General features: G+C 40.3%; 1 protein-coding gene across 1 annotated transcript in view; it reads left to right on the forward strand.

Moving 5' to 3' along the window:
- The window catches only part of KCMF1 (potassium channel modulatory factor 1), a 97,167-nt gene extending 78,258 nt beyond the window's left edge, over nucleotides 1–18,909 (forward strand). Inside the window, exons 6-7 of the mRNA XM_077274417.1 lie at nucleotides 2,562–2,844; nucleotides 7,516–18,909. Coding sequence (XP_077130532.1) covers nucleotides 2,562–2,844; nucleotides 7,516–7,777 — 545 coding nt within the window. The 3' untranslated portion in view covers nucleotides 7,778–18,909. The remainder of the gene's footprint in view (nucleotides 1–2,561; nucleotides 2,845–7,515) is intronic.
- Nucleotides 18,910–19,841: the final 932 nt, after the last annotated feature.

A 19,841-nucleotide genomic window follows, 5' to 3' on the forward strand; every position in this document is an offset into this window, starting at 1 on the left:
GTTCAGGCAGAGGGCACACACTAAATATGTAATCGCGCCCTCTGACCTGAATGTCACAGCCAGTGGACGCGGAAGACATAGCGCGGTGGTGGAACGGGGACAGGTGAATATCGCATGGCTCACCCTCCCCGCCCCCCCCCCCAATTCTACTCACCCCATCCTGGTGCGGTCTCTCTGCAAGTCCCTGCTTCTCTGCGCCGGCAGCTTGTTCCGGTGTTCAGCGGTCACATGGTACCGCTCATTAAAGTAATGAACATTTGTGGCGCGTCCATATTCATTACATTAATGAGCGGTACCACGTGACCGCTGAACACAGGAAGAGCTGCAGGCACCAGAGACCATTTGAGAAGCAGGTAGATGCAGAGACCGTGTCCAGAAAGTGAGTATGATGTGACAGCCTCTACTTCTGCCGCTAACCTCCGACCCCTGGGACAAATACTTGAGTATAAGCCGAGAGGGGCACTTTCAGCCTAAAAAAATGGGCTGAAAAATCTCTGCTTATACTCGAGTATATACGGTATGTATATTAGTGTTAGCAAAAATAGAACATTCTTGTAAGATATAATAAATAATATGGGATCAGATGTCATGCACAGGATTAGATAGGATCATATAGAAACATGGTGCAGAAACAGACCATACCAAAGGAATAAAAATATAAAATACTAAATTTTATTAGGAGTAATATATAAAAACATAAGAGAAAAACACAGCTGAACCAGGTGATGGTGCGCGATAGAGACTGTATATGAGTAAAATAATAAATTAAAGGCTAATAGTATAATCTCCAGATAGTTTATACAAAAAAGAGGTTAAATTAACCCAAAAAAGAAACAGCCTGCATAATCATAAGGAAAACACAAATTTAGCTTGTTTTGAGTTGGTATACATGCAGCACATAAACGCATGTTCACTTTGGCCATAAAGCATAAAAAACCTACAAGAAACAAAATGCGCAAAAACTCTGCTGTAACTAAATAAGTAAAAACCAAAAGTGCATCTAAATAAGAGTTCTTAGTAATACTGTTTTTGATCAAAAATAGCATAAAAGCCATCACACCATCGACAAGGTGACTGATCGGGATAGTTCTGTGCTGTCTACTATTAAAAACCTTACCATGTGTCAGTGTTGACCTCAGTGTGTTAATAAGGGCAGACAAAAGGACCGAGTCCCAACCAGTGGACAACAGTCTGGGGAAGCCTTTAAGGCTATGTGCACACGTCTAATGGAGCTCTGCGGATTTTTCCGCAGCAGAATTGATAAATCTGCAGGGCAAAAACGCTGCTTTTTTGCTGCAGATTAATTGCGGATTTACCGCGGATTTCACTGCGGTTTTCTATAGGAGCAGCTGTAAACCCGCTGCGGAATCCACAGAAAGTGACATGCTGCGGAATGTAAACCGCTGCGTTTCCGCGCGTTTTTTTTCCGCAGCATGTGCTCAGAGTTTTTTGTTTCCCATATGTTTACATTGTAATGTAAACTCATGGGAAACTGCTGCGGACCCACAGCTGCGGAAACGCTGTGGATCCGCAGCGTTTTCCACATCGTGTGCACATATCCTTAATGTGATTTCCAGGTCAGGAAAGGGAGGCCCGGCTCACACAGAATGCAAAAATACAAAGAAAAATCACAAAAATTTAGCTTGGATTGAGTTGGTATACATGCAGCACATAAACGCATGTTCACATTGACCATAAAACATACAAAACCTACAATAAACAAAATGAGCAAAAGCTCTGCTGTAACTAAAACCTGTACATATCATAGATGCTGGAAAAAACAGGATTATTCTAAGTAAGGTGCATGTGCAATAAGAGTAAGAGGCTATAGGGATTTCATTGTTACCTAAAGTGTTAAGCGCGCAGCCATGAAGAAGGCAAGCGCCGAAAAACGCGCAGGGGACCTGGCTGCGCGCTTACACTTTAGGTAACAATGAAATCCCTATCTCCTCTTACTCTTATTGCACATGCACTTTACTTTAGGTGCTGTTAAAAGCAGGATTATTCTATCTAGATGTTTGGCTGTTTATTAACATTCAATGACTTATGTACATCTGCACCTTATTACCTATTCATGTTTTCATTAACACCATTTTGTGGTGTTACACTATTACTACTATACTTACCTGGTGTTCATATATGTACTTATTTAGCAGTTTTATACTCGCCTACTAAAACTAAGGTGCTATTTTACATGTACTTCCTTATGATTATGCAGGCTTTCTTCTTTTTGTTTCCTTTAACCATTTTTTTTATAAACTATCAGGAGATTATACTATTTGCCTTTAATTTATTATTTTACTCATATACCTTTCTTTGTGATGTGTACCATTACCTGGTTCAGCTGTGTTTTTTCTTATTTTTTTTATATTACTCTTAATAAAATTTAGTATTTTATATATTTATCCCTTTGGTATGGTCTGTTTCTGCATCATATTTCTATATGATCCTGTATATTAGTGTGTGTATATGTATAGATAGATTAGTATTGTAACTTGAAGACCACTGTACTCGTATACATTTAATATTATATGTTCATACTATGTTTTCTGTTTCTACAGAGCTATTATCCCAGTTATCAGGGGTTAGGCGCTCAACAGGTGGGCAACTTAACTCCTCGGGTCCTTCTGCCTCTCAGTTGCAACAACTTCAGATGCAGTTACAGCTAGAGAGGCAGCAGGCACAAGCAGCACGACAACAATTAGAAACAGCGCGCAACGCCACCAGACGCAACAATGCAAGTAGTGTCACCACAACCATCACCCAATCAACAGCAGCAACCAACACATCCAATACGGAAAACAATCAGCAAACAATACAGAATTCACAGTTTCTCCTCACAAGGTATGCTTGCTTGATGGATAGATAATAAAAGTATTGTATTAAATCTTCCTGTATTTAGGAAACTGGTGGGATTTTCTGTCTTACTACTTGTTGGTGCTGGGTGGCGCTCATAGTAATCCGGCACTGACCACCATAGAGGTCTCAGGAAGACCTCTGGTTGTCATGCCAATGAACCGATGGATGACCCCCGCCTTACCCCCCCCCCCCCCACCACCCGATGACGTGAGGTGGGTCACCAGTGCGCGTATTTCCGGCCCGATGGCCGAAAGCGCAATTTAGATGCTGCTGTCAGAGTTTGACAGCGGAATTTAGCTAGTTAATAGCCGCGGGTGGATCGCGATCCACCCGCGGATATTGCATGCACATGTTGGCTATACAAAACAGCTGACATGTCCTGGAAAAGATGTGGGCTTACCGCCGGAGCCCACATCAAAGCGGTGGATACTGACATCAGCGTACTAATAAGTCCGATGTCAGTAAGGGGTTAAATCTCTGTCAGAGACTGACAGCATCATCTAAATTTTTAGTGTCCGTAGCTGCAGTTCAGCTTTGGCAGCGGCTGTTGGCCTGGTTCTGTCTCTTTGTAATATCTGCCATGTGTACAGAGCTCAACTCCTGAGCCCACTTCAAACATGTGAACGCTTTCCCAAGATGTAATTTAGAAAGGGATTAAGAAGGTTCTTTGCTTTAAAGGGAATCTATCACCATGGTTTTGACACTCCATCTAATAGCAGCTTGATGTAGGGGCAGAAGCTCTGATTCCAATGATGTATCATTTACGGTTAGGACCAGAAATATGTGGACAGTGACCGAATATTTGTGATTTGGGGTCTGCACTATTTTTTTTTCTCTTTAAAATGAAACAACTGAGATGAAATTGACGTGTAGACTTTCAGGTTTAATTAAAGGGGTTGAACAGAAGTATCCTTTGTAATGATTAGGAATTGTAACAATTTTTCTACTAAGCCTTCTCATTTCACGAGCTCAAAAGTAATTGGACAAATTAAATTTACCATAAAAAAAGGTTAATTTTTAATACTTTGCATAGAATCCTTTTCAGACGAGGACTTCTGAAGTCTGAAAGTCATGGACATCACCAAACACTGGATTTCCTTTGTGATTCATTGCCAGGCCTTTACTGCAGTGACTTCAGTTGTTGCTTGTTTGTGGGTCTTTCTGCTTTAAGTTTTGTCTTAAGCCTGTGTAATATATGCTCAATGGGGTTGTGATTTGGTGATTGACTCGGCCACTGCAGAATATTTCACTTCTTTGCCTTAACTTCTGGGTTGCTTTCACAGTATGTTTTGAGTCGTTGTCCATATATACTGTGAAGTGCCGTCCAATCAACCTTACTGCATTTGGTTAAATCTGAGCAGAAAGTATCGCCCTGTACACTTCAGAATTCATCCGGCTGCTTCTGTCTTTAGTCCCATCATCAATAAACACTAGTGACGCAGTGCCATTAGAAGCCATGCATGCCCAAGCCATCACACTGCCTCTACCATGTTTTACTGAGGATGTGATGTGCTTTGGATCATGAGCCGTTCCAAGCCTTCGCCGTACTTTCTTCTTCCCTTTTGGTACAGGTTGACCTTGTTTTCATCCAAAGAACTTTTTTTTTCTTGTACTGGCCTGACTTCTTTTAGATGTTTTTGTGACAGTCTAATCTGACTGTTCTATTTTTAAGCCTGATTTATGGTCTGCATCTTGTGGTGAACAGTCTATATTTGCTGTTATCAAGACTTCTCTTTATGGTAGACTTGGATACTAAAATACCTACTTCTGGGAGAGTGTTCTTCCATTGGGTGGATGTTATGAAGTGGTTTTTCTTCACCATGGACTAGATTCTGTGATCATCCACCACTGCTGTCTTCCATGGATGTCCACGCCTTTTTGAATTCCAAAGCTCACAAGTGTGCTCTTTTTGCAGAATGTACCAAACTGAGGATTTGGCCACTCCTATCATTTCTGGGTTTTTTTCTGATGGATTTCCTTTTTTTTTTTTTTTTTTTCCAGCCTAATGGTGGTTTGTTTCTCCTCCATTGAGAGCGCCTCAACAACTGCTTCCAAATGCAAATACCACACCTGGAATCAGCTCTTGACCTTTTACCTGCTTAATTAATGAAGGCATAGCCCATAAAGCCCATTAAAAAGCTTTTGAGATAATTGTCCAATTACCTTTGGTCCCTTTAAAAAGAAACGGGCATATTAAAGAGCTGTAATTCCTAAAACCTTTCTCCAATTAAGATGTAAATACCCTCAAATTGATGATGAGTCTGCACTTTAAGCCCATATTGATTATATAAATGTATCTTGAATGCTGTGATAAACAGCTAAAATGCCAGAACTTGTCACTGTCTAAATATTTCTGGACCTAAATGTATATTACTGGGTGCTGCAGTTTTTGAAAACTGTTTTCTCTACTGCAGATGTAACAGTTCTCTGAGTGCTGAGCTCTGTATAACCCTGCCAACACCACTGATTAGCTTTTTGCTTAGGCAGCTTTCTGTGTACTCTGTATATCAGTGGTGGAAGCGTGGTTGACTACCTAACAGTAGGTTTACTAGTCCTCTAGTGATGAACTCATGCTGATAAAACTCTACAAAAACTACAACTAAACATCCCAGTAAGGCTACTTTCACACTAGCGTCGGGCCGACGTACCGACGCTAGCAGTGAATGCGCCGCACAACGGGGGCAGCGGATGCTGTTTTTCCACGCATCCGCTGCCCCATTGTGAGGTGGGGGCGGAGTTCCGGCCACGCATACGCGGTCGGAAATGGCGGTCTGTCGGCGGCAAAAAACGTTACATGGAACGTTTTTTGCAGCCGACGGTCCGCCACAACACGGCGCAACCATCGCACGACGGTTGCGACGTGTGGCAATGCGTCGCTAATGTTAGTCAATGGTGAAAAAACGCATCCTGCAAGCACTTTTGCAGGATGCGTTTTTTCGCCAAAACGACGCTTTGCGACGTATTGCAAAAAACGCTAGTGTGAAAGTAGCCTTAGTGACACACGTGGAACTAAAGTCTCGGCATTTTCATTATGCTGCCTTCAGATGGGATGTGAAACACCAGGTGACAGGTTTCCTTTAAACACTTTTTGCTTTTTAAAAATGTGCTATTTACTATATGCAGTCAAAGTACTCCACACTCTGACCAGCTGTAGTCTGTAGGCAGCAAGGAAGTAAGAGTATGGTTCAATGTCTTATGATACCGTTTTTAAAGCCAAAGCCAATGGTGGATTAAAAAAAAAGTGTGGGTTTTTTTTTCCAATTTTTTTTTTTCAAAGAAGTCTTGAGTTTGAACCATTCCTTCATCAAAAGACCGAAGTGTGAAGCTTAATCCATACATTTAAGTGGTGAATTTCCCTGCACTGCCACAGTAGGGAAAATGAAGCATTGCACAGTGTCCATTCACTGGCAGATACAGACTGAAGAGGGCCAGTGTTCAAGAACAGAAAATGACCCTTTTGCATCCAATAGCTGATTATAATGCACAATTTCACCTGCTTTGGAGGTGGAAATGGGCTCTCGCCATCTCTTGGGCCTCTGCATTCTTTCACAGATGCACCAATGATATGTCTGCCCCTGTGCCAATCCATATCAATTGGTTTTCTGTGTCATGCTGGACAGGACAGATCGTCCGGAGAGAGAGAGATACCGTATTTTGCGAATTGTAAAAAGGCACTGGATTATAAGATGCACCACAAATTTTGAGGAGAAAAATAGGAACACCCCCCCTCCCCCCCCCCTTTTTTTTATTTTTTTATTTAATAAAACTGCTGTGCTTCTTATAATCCATGAGTCTTATTGCTTACCGGGGATGGTGGCTGCGGTGAAGCGGGGTCCCAGGGTCGCCCCTAGAGGAGGCAAGAGTGGAGCGTTGCTGCAGGCTGGGATGAGGGGGTGTTCGGTGCTGCGGGGGCTCTCATGACATCTTGTGAAAGCCCAGAGCCCCCGCAGTTACATGGTTTCCTATGTGGTGAACTGGACTCCGGGATAATGGCTGCTTGCCAGGGGCAGCACATGCACAGATGGAGATCTTGGCACCAAGATCTCGGGAGATGAGATGTCCGCGCCGAGATCTTGGTGCCGAAATCTCCATCTGCACATGCGCTGCCCCCGACCGGCAGCCAATTTCCCGGAGTCCAGCCCACCGCATAGGAAACCATGTAACTGCAGGGGCTATGGGCTTTCTCAAGATGTCAGCAGAGCCCCCGCGGCGCACCACACATTTGAACACCCCCTCATCCCAGCCTGTGGCCGGTAAGGTATATCTGCATTATAAGATGCACCCTTATTTTCCCACCAAATTTGGGGGGAAAAAGTACATCTTATAATCCGAAAAATTTGGTATAGTCTTTGTAACTAGTCTCACCAATGGCCAATGGAGGAGGATCCTAACCTCTGTTAAATCAGAATTCACTATAGGTCATATTTTTTTTTTTTTTTTCTACTCTGTAAACCACTTTGAGAATATTAAACCTGTCATCTAGTTTAATAATAACTTGTGCCACGTTTTGGGTATATTAGATTTGTATATGATGCCCATTGTTGACATTAACATTTCATCTAGCTTATATATTTCTCCTTGTCAATATGAAATCTAAAATTTACTTGTTTTCCACCTCTGATTTGACTGAATCCTTCTAATTTAACCCAATTGCAGGTTGAACGACCCGAAGATGACAGAAGCTGAACGACAGTCGTTAGAAAGTGAAAGGGCCGATCGTAGCCTATTTGTCCAAGAGTTGCTGCTTTCCACATTGATGCAGGAAGAAAGCTCTTCCTCTGATGAGGACGAGCGGGGAGAAATAGCCGATTTTGGGGCAATGGGTTGTGTAGATATAATGCCTTTAGATGTTGCTTTAGAAAACTTAAATCTAAAAGAGAGCAATAAAGGAAACGAGCCTCCGCCACCTCCTCTTTGATGATATCCCCCTTTGCAGACAATGTCCTCTGTGCTGTAACTGCCAATGAAAGTGGACAAACAACTATCTTTGGGTTTGTTTTGGTGATTGTAATTTCCGGTCTGTCACTCTTGTTACATTGTGTACATTCAAAAAAAAAAAAGGAAAAAAAATGTAAAAAAAAAAAAAACAACAAAAAAACTAAAAAATTTGAAAAGACAGAGGCAAATATATATGACAAAATCACTTAACTAATTTTTACTTCTAGCCGATATAAATAGGTAGCAGTACCAGAGGCAGCTGTCTGCTTCCTGTACCTTGACGTAAATGAAAAAAACCTTAAAAAAAAAACTCTCCTAATCTCCCACATTCAAACTGAACACGGAAAACAAAGTATATGGAAAAATCTCTAATGAAGCTGCTGTGTGTATTTATGAATATTAATTAATAAAACTGCTTGGATGGTTTACCATAACTACTGCATGAGGTTTTTTGCAGCGTGCATGAGGTTTTAGTGACATTGTCATTAAGGAAACAAGAAAAGTAAAACTGGCTTAAATTTTAAGACCCTAATTAAGCCATAAATCCCAAAGCTTTCCTAAACATTATTCAAAAGGTTACAGCACCCGATGACATGAAGCATTACCCCAGACTGGTGGGTTGTGGCTTTGCATCTTTTGAATAATGTGTACTGATTTATGTTATGCAAGTTCTACAGTGGCATTAACTGAACATTTTATGCCCTATAAGACAAAATAAATTGCAGCCTTTCTAATTATTTTAAAAACTGAAATATATAATCCACTTATTGCATAGCGTTTCTTTCAGATCTAAAAAAAAAAGTAATTTGCTAGTGTAAACCAAATATTTGGACTTATCCAAAAGAACTGATTGAAAACAATTGTATAAAAAAAGGAACGTATGCACTCCAAATCCATAAGAATTGTTCGAGTCTGTAACACTTCCTTTAAAATGGCGTAGCAGTTAACCCACTGTTTGAAATTGCACAATCCCTCAAACCAATCCTTTTGTGTTTTGAAGTTTTGTTGTTTTTTTTTGCTTCTTTTCTTTTTTTCATGTGGTTGTTTATTAAAAAAAATATACAAAAAAAAGCAAAAATTGTTAATCTTGTTTTATCCAGGTATATAGGCTGATTCCTTTTAAATGCTGTTTAAAAAAGTTAGCCCAGATGCTGTCTTAGTTTTTAAAGAAGCCTTTTTTTTTCCACATTCTTAATCGTTTTTCTGAATTCTATTATTTATGTATTTGCTTAATAGTTTGCAGAGACTTGTCAGCAAAAGGAGAGCTTGAGGATTTCCCAGACCCTACCCTCCTGAATTTTTGTCGATATACTATTCGTAATTCCTTATGCTAATGTTGGCACTTTTTTTTAATTTATTGTTACTTTGATTATTCTTTCGGCAGCCTTTGATTAAAAATCATGCCACCTACATGCCTATACTATTAATCCTATTTGTAAAAATATGTACAGTGTTCTTTTGGGCCTGACACATTGGGTAGCAGTTTTCATTTTTTTTTCTTCTTGTTTTGCAATGTAAAGTTAGAATATAATGACAATAAAAAGACACACAGCTTTCTGAATTTACAAGTATAAGACCATGTATGCGTTTGCTCCTCTTCCCTTTCCCTCACCTATTTTTGAATTGGTCTGTTTGCAGCATCACATTGTGTACAATCGGGGTTAGGGAAAAGCAAAATGAACAGTGGTGTGTGTGTGTGTGTGTAAACCACAGTAACACTTAATGTTAATGCTGGTTTCCCCTCACTTTTACCCCAAATACCGTATTTTTGCTCATTCTAGCACTTGAATGTTTTATCCCATCCATGAGAGGGTTATGGTGCTAAAAGGGTTAAGAGGAGATGCCGCTTAGTTATTGTAGTCATTTAGCAGAGGGGTTTATTTTTCTTTTTTTTTAGTTTATTTTGTTGAGGATTTCTGAAAATGAATCCACCACTTTTCTTCAAGCTGTAGTCTTTTCAAACACATTCTGCACATTACAGCTATTCCTTCAGTTAAATAAAGTATTTTCAAGACTGTTGCCCACGTGCATTTCTTTTCGATCTTTTCATTGCAGTAGTTATCATTTTTAGCTTTGTGGACAAGTGAACTGCATAATATAGGAATGGTCCCACTGACAAATTGCTCTCTAGTAGTTGAATTTTCAGTACACAGGTCGATGATTTACTTGTGTTTAAAAAAAAAAAAAAAAAAAAAAAATTTAAAATTCAATAATATATTTTCATATTACACAGTTTAGGAAAAATGAGACGTCTATCTCTTCTATCCTATAAAGGCACTGTTGACCCTAAGTGACAGCTGCTGCTTTATTTACTTTGTTAACAGCTTTGCTTTTAGGCGGCAAAAGGGGACAAGTAATACTGCTTGATTAAAACCGTTCTGGGCATATTTTTTTCTTTCCGTCAATCTGCACACTTGGAGAATTTAGGGCGGCAGAGGGAATCTGTTTAGTTTATCTGGGGTCTCCATTATGATAATAGATGCGTTTGAGGGATTTAAAAATTATATTCATGCCCACTTTTAATTATCTAAAAGAAAGAACCTGGCACTCAACTTAATGCTTGTGAGATTTTAATCGTAGTATCCAAAACGTTTCGGTCCTATATCTGGACCTTCATCAGTTACGTACTATGATGAAAAAAGTAAATGACTGTAGTGTCATATAAGGCACAGCATGGTCTGCGTCTGGTATTTGCGCAGATAGGTTTAGGCACACAGAATGGACTTATTCACGCTGATAGGTGCTGTGCTTGTGTCCAGACACGGTGATGAAGGTCCAGATATAGGACCGAAACGTTTTGGCTACTACGATTAAAATCTCACAAGCATTAAGTTGAGTGCCAGGTTCTTTCTTTTAGTATCACATGGTGTGGGAACCTACCTGGGCACCACCAGTAGTAGTGCACACGGCTTTATCTTTGAAATCACTTTTAATTATCTAGCATCACCTAAAGAAGCCAATTTTCATATTTTTTATTCAGAAATTATAATGAGATAGAGCTAGATATACAGTGGGTAAAGATAATATTCAGACTCTTAAATTTTTCACTTTGTTTCATTGCAGCCATTTGGTAAATTTAAAAAAGTTTATTTTCTCATTAATGTACACTCTGCAACCCATCTTGAACGAAAAAAAACAAATGTAGAAATTTTTGCCAATTTATTAAAAAAGGAAAACTGAAATATCACATGGTCAATAAGTATTCAGTCCCTTTGCTCAGTATTGACTACAATCACCCTTTTGAGCTAGTACAGCCATGAGTCTTCTTGGGAATGATGCAACAAGTTTTTCACACCTGGATTTGGGGATCCTCTGCCATTCTTCTTTGCAGATCCTCTCCAGTTCCGTCAGGTTGGATGGTGAACGTTGGTGGACAGCCATTTTCAGGTCTCTCCTGAGATGCTGAATTGGGTTTAGGTCAGGGCTCTGGCTGGGCCAGTCAAGAATGGTCACAGAGTTGTTCTGAAGCCACTCCTTTGTTATTTTAGCTGTGTGCTTAGGGTGATTGTCTTGTTGGAAGGTGAGCCTTTGGCCAAGTCTGAGGTCCAGAGCACTCTGGAAGTGGTTTTCATCCAGAATATCTCTGTACTTGGCCGCATTCATGTTTCCTTCAATGACAACCAGTCGTCCTGTCCCTGCAGATGAAAAACACCCCCATAGCATCATGCTGCCAACACCAAGTTTCACTGGATTGTATTGGGCAGGTGATGAGCAGTGCCTGGTTTTCTCCACACATACAGCTTACAATTATCACCAAAAAGGTCTATCTTCATCTCATCAAACCAGAGAATCTTATTTCTCATAGTTTGGGAGTCCTTGATGTGTTTGTGTTTTGTTTTGTTTTTTAGCAAACTCTATGCTGGCTTTTATGTCTTGCACTGAGGAGAGGCTTCTGTCGGGTCACTCTTCCATAAAGGCCCGAATGGTGGAGGGCTGCAGTGATAGTTGACTTTGTGGAACTTTCTCCCATCTCCCTAATGCATCTTTGGAGCCCAGCCACAGTGATCTTGGGGTACTTCTTTACTTCTCTCACCAAGGCTCTTCTCCCATGATTGCTCAGTTTGGCTGGACGGCCAGGTCTAGGAAGACTTCTGGTGGTCCCGAACTTCTTCCATTTAAGGATTATGGAGGCCACTGTGCTCTTTGGAACCTTGAGTACTGCATAAATTCTGTTGTAACCTTGCCCAGATCTGTTCCTTGCCACAATTCTGTCTGAGCTCCTTGGCCAGTTACTTTGACCTCATAGTTCTCATTTGTTCGGACATGCACTGTGAGCTTTGAGGTCTTGTATACACCATGTTCCAAATTATTATGCAAATTACCTTTTTCTCAGATTTTCCTAAATAATCGGTGCAAATGAGTCAGTCTAATAAGTCATCACCTGTTAGAGTATACATCAAATTTTATTGAAGAAACCTCCCAATGATAACAGTATAATCTTCAAAATGAATAAAAATTCAAAATGCACTGTTCCAAATTATTAGGCACAGTAGATTTTCTAAACTTTTGATGTTTTAAAGAACTGAAAATGCTCATTTGTGGAATTTGCAGAATTAGGAGGTTACATTCACTGAACAAAAAGTTACTTAACTCCAAAACATCCTAACAGGCCAAGTTACGTGGTGTTTGAGATCACCTTCACAATTCTTGCATCCATTGAACTTGTGAGTTTTTGGAGAGTTTCTGCTTGTATTTCTTTGCATGAAGTCAAAATAGCCTCCCCGAGCTGCTGTTTTGATGTGAACTGCCTCCCACCCTCATAGATCTTTTGCTTGATGATACTCCAAAGTTTTTCTATAGGGTTGAGGTCAGGGGAAGATGGTGGACACATCATGAGTTAATCTCCTTTTATGCCCATAGCAGCCAATGACTCCGAGGTATTCTTTACAGCATGAGATGGTGGATTGTCATGCATGAAGATGATTTTGCTCCTGAAGGCACATTTCTGCTTTTTATACCATGGAAGAAAGTTGTCAGTCAGAAACTCTATATACTTTGCAGAGGTCATTTTCACACCTTCAGGAATTTTAAAGGGCCCTACCAGCTGTTTCCCCATGTTTCCGGCCCAAAGCATGACTCCTCCACCTTTTTGCTGACTTCACTACCTTGTTGGGACATGGTGGCCATCCATCAACCATCCGCTACTCCATCCATCTGGACCATCCAGGTTTGCTCGACACTCATCAGTAAACAAGACTGTTTGAAAATTAGTCTTCATGTATGTCTCGACCCACTGCAACTATTTCTGCTTGTGAACACTGTTTAGGGTTGGCCGAATAGTAGGTTTATGCACCACAGCAAGCCTTTGGAGTCCCTCGAACATCAAGGCGTAGGATCCTTCAGGGGCACCAGCAGCTTCAAATAACTGCTGCTTTGTAATGGTATTTTGGCAGCTGCTCTCTTAAGCCAATAAATTTGTCTGCAGAAATCTTCCTTATTATGCCTTTATCTGCATGAACTCTGTGCTCTTTCAGTCACAAATCTCTTCACAGTATGATGATCACTCTTAAATTTTCATTAAATATCTAATGTTTTCATACCTTGTCCAATGCATTGCACTATTTAACACTTTTCAGCAGCAGAGAGATTCTTTTTATATCCAATAGTGCTTGAAACCTGTGGCCTGCTTAATAATGTGGAACATAATTTTTAAGTAGTTTCCCTTTAATTAGAATCACCTGGAAAACTAATTATCACGTGTTTAAGATTGATTTCAGTGATCCATTGAGCCCTGAGACACAATACCATCCACGAGTTTATTTGAAAAACAAAACAATTAAATCTTTATAACGCTTAAATCCAATTTGCATAATATTTTGGAACACAGTGTAGACAGGTGTGTGCCTTTCCAAATCGAGTCCTATCAGTTTAATTAAACACAGATGGACTCCAATGAAGGAGTAGAACCATCTTGAGGAGGATCACAAGGAAATGGACAGCATGTGACTAAAATGAGTCTCTGAGCAGAGGATCTGAATACTTATGATCATGTGATATTTCAGTTTTTCTTTTTAGTAAATTTGCAAAAAATTCTACACTTGTTTTTTTTCAGTCAAGATGGGGTGCAAAGTGTACATTAATGAGGAAAAAATGAACTTTTTTGAATTTACCAAATGGCTGCAATGAAACCGTGAAATTTTAAGGGGTCTGAATACTTTCTGTACCCACTGTATATATTTTTCTCGATAGATATGGCTAGATATACATCTCTCGATCTATCTCTAGAGAATATATACTTAGAGCTTGATATTAATCATTCTCTCGAATAGATCTATGAAAATTGGCTTCTTTACGTGATAGATAATTGAATAGGGCAAAAAAAAATATATATATACTCGTGTATAAGCTGAGGCACCTAATTTTGCCTCGAAAAACTGGGAAAACGTATTGATTCGAGTATAAGCCAGGTATGCATTGTCCCCTAATCCCTATTCTGGTATGCATGGTTCCTCATCTCCTTTCTTGTGTACATGGCTCCTTATTCCCATCCTTGTCTGCATGGCTCCTTATGCCCATCCTTGTCTGCATGGCTCCTTATTCCCATCCTTGTCTGCATGGCTCCTTATTCCCCTCCTTGTTTGTGTGGCTCCTTATTCCCCTCCTTGTCTGTGTGGCTCCTTATTCCCCTCCTTGTCTGTGTGGCTCCTTATACCCATCCTTGTCTGCGTGGCTCCTTATTCCCATCATTGTCTGCGTGGCTCCTTATCCCCATCCTTGTATGCGTGGCTCCTTATTTCCATCCTTGTCTGCATGGCTCCTTATCCCCATCCTTGTCTGCATGGCTCCTTATCCCCATCCTTGTCTGCATGGCTCCTTATCCCCATCCTTGTCTGCATGGCTCCTTATCCCCATCCTTGTCTGCATGGCTCCTTATCCCCATCCTTGTATGCGTGGCTCCTTATTCCCATCCTTGTCTGCGTGGCTCCTTATTCCCATCCTTGTCTGCGTGGCTCCTTATCCCCATCCTTGTATGCGTGGCTCCTTATCCCCATCTTTGCATGCATGGCTCCTTATCCCCATCCTTGTATGCATGGCTCCTTATCCCCATCCTTGTATGCATGGCACCTTATCCCCATCCTTGTATGCATGGCACCTTATTCCCATCCTTGTGTGGGGTCTTCATCCCCATCCTTATATGTATGGCCCTCATGAGAAATGCATTAGAAAAATCCTACTTACCTTCCGTGCTCGCCCTTGCAGCATCTCATTCCGGTGCCAGCATCTCCTACGGCCGAGCGATCACGTGTCCCTGCCCATTAAGGTAATGAATATTCATGTCTCTCCACGCCTATGGGAGTGGAGAGAGGTGAATATTCATTACCTTAATAAGTGGGCACCCGTGATAGTCCAGCCTGCGGCTGCGACTGTAACTGCACGCTATAAGAGAAATGAATATTCATTGCCAGTGCAGTGAATATTCATTTCTCTTTAGTAGCAGGCACAAGCTTTAGCCGCAACTGCCGGCTCTTGCCTCCTGTGACCCGCTGTAAACTGGGACAATGACTTGTGTATAAGCCGAGGGATGCGTTTTCAGCTCAAAAAAATGTGCTGAAAAACTCGGCTAATACAGGAATTTATAGGGTTTTTTTCTCTCCAGGAAATTGTGTATTAATCATTCTTTTATGGTTTTGTTAGTATTTGAAGCTGTACATTGCGAAGCCTTAGCGTAATAAGAATTTAAAGATGTTTGCTATCTTTGAGGTTGTCCCCATCTCCATAAACCCCTTTTAAGTACCCATTTGACATGTTTAGGGGGGCTTATCTCTAGTACCCTACTCAAGGAGCTGTATTGTAGAGACTTCAAAAAGTGTAGTTCTTACCTTGATGTATTTTGTTTTTCATGGGGCAGCTCCTGCAAGAAGACTGAGTGACCATTGACAGACACCTGACTAAGGCCGGTTTCACACTGGCGTTTCAGTCTGCAGCGTACGCCTTCCTACAGAAACGCATGTGTTTAACATTGTGTACGCAGGGACATGCGTTGTATGTGGTTACGTCCCCGAGTGTCATTTTGACGTTCCCACCGAACGCAACATGTGTTCTGCGGGCACGTCAAAACGACGCACGGGGAAGCATCAGCATACAATGCATGTCCCTGCGTACACAATGTTAAACATAGGTATGCAAGACACATGCGGATCTTAATGAAAAAAGTACGCAGGCATACGCTGCGGACTGAAACGCTAGTGTGAAACTGGCCTAACAGGTGTATTCAGGCAGGGAACAGTTTGTCAGATTGGACAAGTTGACTGATATTGTATTTTCTGCTTCCTTGAACTTGGAAGTTTCCTTATTAGTTATAAAAGAATGCATTGTGCTAAAGGGATTGTCTCCCACTAGGACAACCCCTTCTTAAACTAATTGTTTGGCTCCGATTAAATAAAACCTATACTCGCCTCTTGTGCTGGCGCCATTCCCGTGGGGTCAGCACTCATGGTCCCCGGGCAGTGATGCATGGTTCCCGATCAGCGCTGGTGTCACTGTCTGCATTCGGACATACAGAACATGAAGAGGAAATCCATGCTGCAGCTGATCCCTGGCTTGTTCTTCATGTTTGCTTTGTCCGAAGGCGGAGACAGTGATTCCAGCGCTGATACGGCGCCGGCGTCAAGAGTCACAACACCGCATCACAGCCCCAGGGAGAGCGAGTGCTGAGTCCAGATGAACCGTGCCGGCACAGGAGGGAAGTATAGGCTTTATTATTTTAACGGTGCAGAACATTTAGTTTAAGAAGGGGTTGTCCTAGTAGTGGACAACTCCTGTTCGCATTTTTTGAATTTTATACATGCATCAATGCTCTAGATTTTTTTTTTTTTTTGGGGGGGGTGGGGGGGGGGTTTGCTATTAAATATAAAGGTGGCATGTGTTCGTATGGAATAAAAGAGCAGGGCTGCTGTGAATTTATAACTATTTATCACAGGTAGACTTTGGTTCCAGCTAAGGGGTTTTCTCTGTCTTTAGAGCATTTAGCTAAACATAAGCAATTCTGCTAATGTTACTAAATTAATTGAACAATTGTTGGATAGTATAGTTGCTTATTATATTCCATTTATTTTGTGAAATTTCATTTACTCTTTATGTAAAGATTTGTTCCTTGATTCATGCTGTAAAAACAGTGCTATACAGATGAATGCAACAGATTTTCAGTCTTCAATCTGACAACATACCTGAAGACTATTCTTTCCAATATGCAGAAATGTTCTGGTTTAGGCCTGAAGTACTAGTCTTGTACTGTAGTGAGCCCTCTAAAAATCGTAAGTTCTAGTTAATATTTATGTAGTGGATGACTTCTAATGGCACCCTTCTTAAAGGGAATGTTTACACGCACCATTTATGTCCTTGACTAAGTGAAAACTGATACAAAAGGTTTATATAGATGTATACACTAGTCCCTAGTGTGTTGCAGTTAAAATTTATATGCTGTGAAAATATATATTACTGCATTGCTTTCAGTCTTTCACTATTAAGTTTCATTTTTTTTCTAAATGGCACAGAATAAAACCAAACCATTGAGAAGGTGCAAAGATGCGTACAAAATACATTTTATGATGGCGCGATAGCTAGTGTTACTCAATATTATGTCTTTTTACAACTCTGTATAGAGCACTACTACAGCTCCCAAAGACTTCCAGATGGGTTATACTGTCCCTCAATAGTCCTTTATTTTCAAATTACCTCTAGTTGAGATCAGATTACAGCGATATTTTACATATTCTGGAACTGTAAGGAGAAACCATATTGTGGCACCGTGTGCATGAAGCTTAAAAATGGCACTTTGATTTAAATGCGTACATTGTAAAGTTATGCTTGTGTTTACAGGCATCAAACTGATCATGTATAGGCTCCCCAGGGTCTGTTTACGCCATGTCTTTTTCTGGCAGTCCAAAGCATTTTTTTTTTGTTTTTTTTTTTATAAAATTGTTCAGGAATTGCTCGTTCTGTTTCGGCAGTAGTGCCTACAAATAGCTGACCAGGTGTTATTTTAGTCTTCCCGTTGACTTTTATTATAAGTTATTGATAGTCTTCCAAGCAGAAAACGGCAGAAGAATGTACAAGTTGCTACTTTTAACAGCTTGGTATTTTTGAAAGGATAAAGTGTTTAAAAGAGAGGATACATTTTCAAGAACCTGACCATATGAGCAGCAAGTTTTGTTTTTTTTTCTTTACCATCACAATTAATACGAGCAATTTTTTTTAGATTTCTTTTTGTACTTTTTCAGCATTTTTTTTTTTCCTGCAAGACTACTCAAAAAGTCAGAAAAAGGCACAGTGTGAACATGACCTTAGCTTCTAGCTCAGAACCGCGAAGATGTATTAACTTGGCTATACCCAGCTGTATAACCAGTATTAGTACCTGCTTGGAGATTTAGTTTTTGTTGACTCGGCTGCAGGAATTACTGCTGCTAGCCATACTGAGTACATGTGGGGGTTGCCTGGTTGTTAGGGAATCCCCACATGTATTCCAGCTGTCTATCAGGCGTAAATCATGCAGCTGAGGCAACGAAAATGAAATCGAGCAGTCACAAATACTTGGAGACCACCCGAGTGTGCTCGGGAAAACCCAAGCAATGAATACAATCGCTCATAACTACTAATTATCCCACGCTGCTGACCCTTTATTTTGGCAAAATGTGATTTCTAGGAGAACGTTCCATTTCATGAACATTGTATAAGGGAGTCCACATAAAAATTAGTCTGAATTGCCAAGAACAGGATATCGGGCTAGGAGCATGACAGGGCGCATAGGGTCAAATGGAGTTATGCAAATTATTTTTTTCATTTTGCTGACCTAATCCTGCAAAACACGTCACTTCCAGAATCCCGTTCTCTTACCTTCTTTGTATAGTCACAGGATTCACACTTCTCACATGCTCTGTATGTAACCCATTTACCTCGATCACTTGAATGGCTTTTCTGTATATAATTCTGACTAATATGTCTTTGTTATTCATAAACTTATGTAGACTGTAAGCTCCCTGGGGCAGGAGCCTCTGCCTTATGTGTCTTCAGTTCTCTGTGAATATACTTGTACTTACTTTCTTATTTGTACATTACTCCCTTTACTGTATTCCTGTAAATTTTGCTATATAAATAAACTTGTACAGACACACATATACAACATAAAATATATTTATTAAAAGTAAATGGCTTTTCCCTGTGGCTTTGTCCTCAGGCAGAGTGTTATCAGTTAGTATTCATGGTTGGTTTTTTTTCTTTCATTTATGGAGGGACAATAAATTAGTACATCTTGTCTACATGTGCAGTTGAATACAATGTATTATTCCCTGTAAACTGCGATTTCAGGCTGTGGAGAGACTGATTAAAACTCTTTAATTAAAGGTTTGGTGCACTACTGGGCAATCCCTTATTAATAGGTCTAAGTTACAATGAAATGCAGTAGTGTTCAAAAACCTGAGAATCACAATCTTTATACTAGTTTTTATTTCCATGTATTGAGAACATTGCACACTGTTTTTTCTATTTCAAAACAAGAAGAGAAATGTATATAATTTTTAACTACTTTACAGAAAATAACACAAAATGAGCATTGGGCTGTTCTAAAAATTAGCAGTGTCTGTATTTGTCTTTACAAACTCACAATATGTACTTTTTGTGTGGATTTAGCATTCCTGTGAATTACTCACCTTATATTTAGTTGTATACCCCCAGTTTTTTTTTGCTTTGTTTTTTTTAGAAATGCTTCACATCTATGTTGCATACAGTCAAGCAGCTTCTGGCGTCTATCAACTGTTATTCCAGCCCAGGATGCTTGGACTACAACCCACAATTTTTTGTCATTTGTTGGCTTTGCCTCAGAAACATCATTTTTAATGTCACCCCACAAGGTCCAGGGATTGGGCTGACCACTTTGTAACCTCAATTTTGTTGGACTGGAACCAAGATTTTGCTCATTTACTGACGTGTTTAGAGTCTTTGTCTTTCTGAAACACTCATTTCAAGGGCATATCCTCTTCAGCATGAGGCAACACGACCTCTTCAAGTATTTTAACCCCTTACAGACATCAGGCGTAATAGTACGCCGA

This window comes from Ranitomeya variabilis, chromosome 1 (assembly GCF_051348905.1).
Source record: "Ranitomeya variabilis isolate aRanVar5 chromosome 1, aRanVar5.hap1, whole genome shotgun sequence".
Classification (NCBI taxonomy): domain Eukaryota; kingdom Metazoa; phylum Chordata; class Amphibia; order Anura; family Dendrobatidae; genus Ranitomeya; species Ranitomeya variabilis.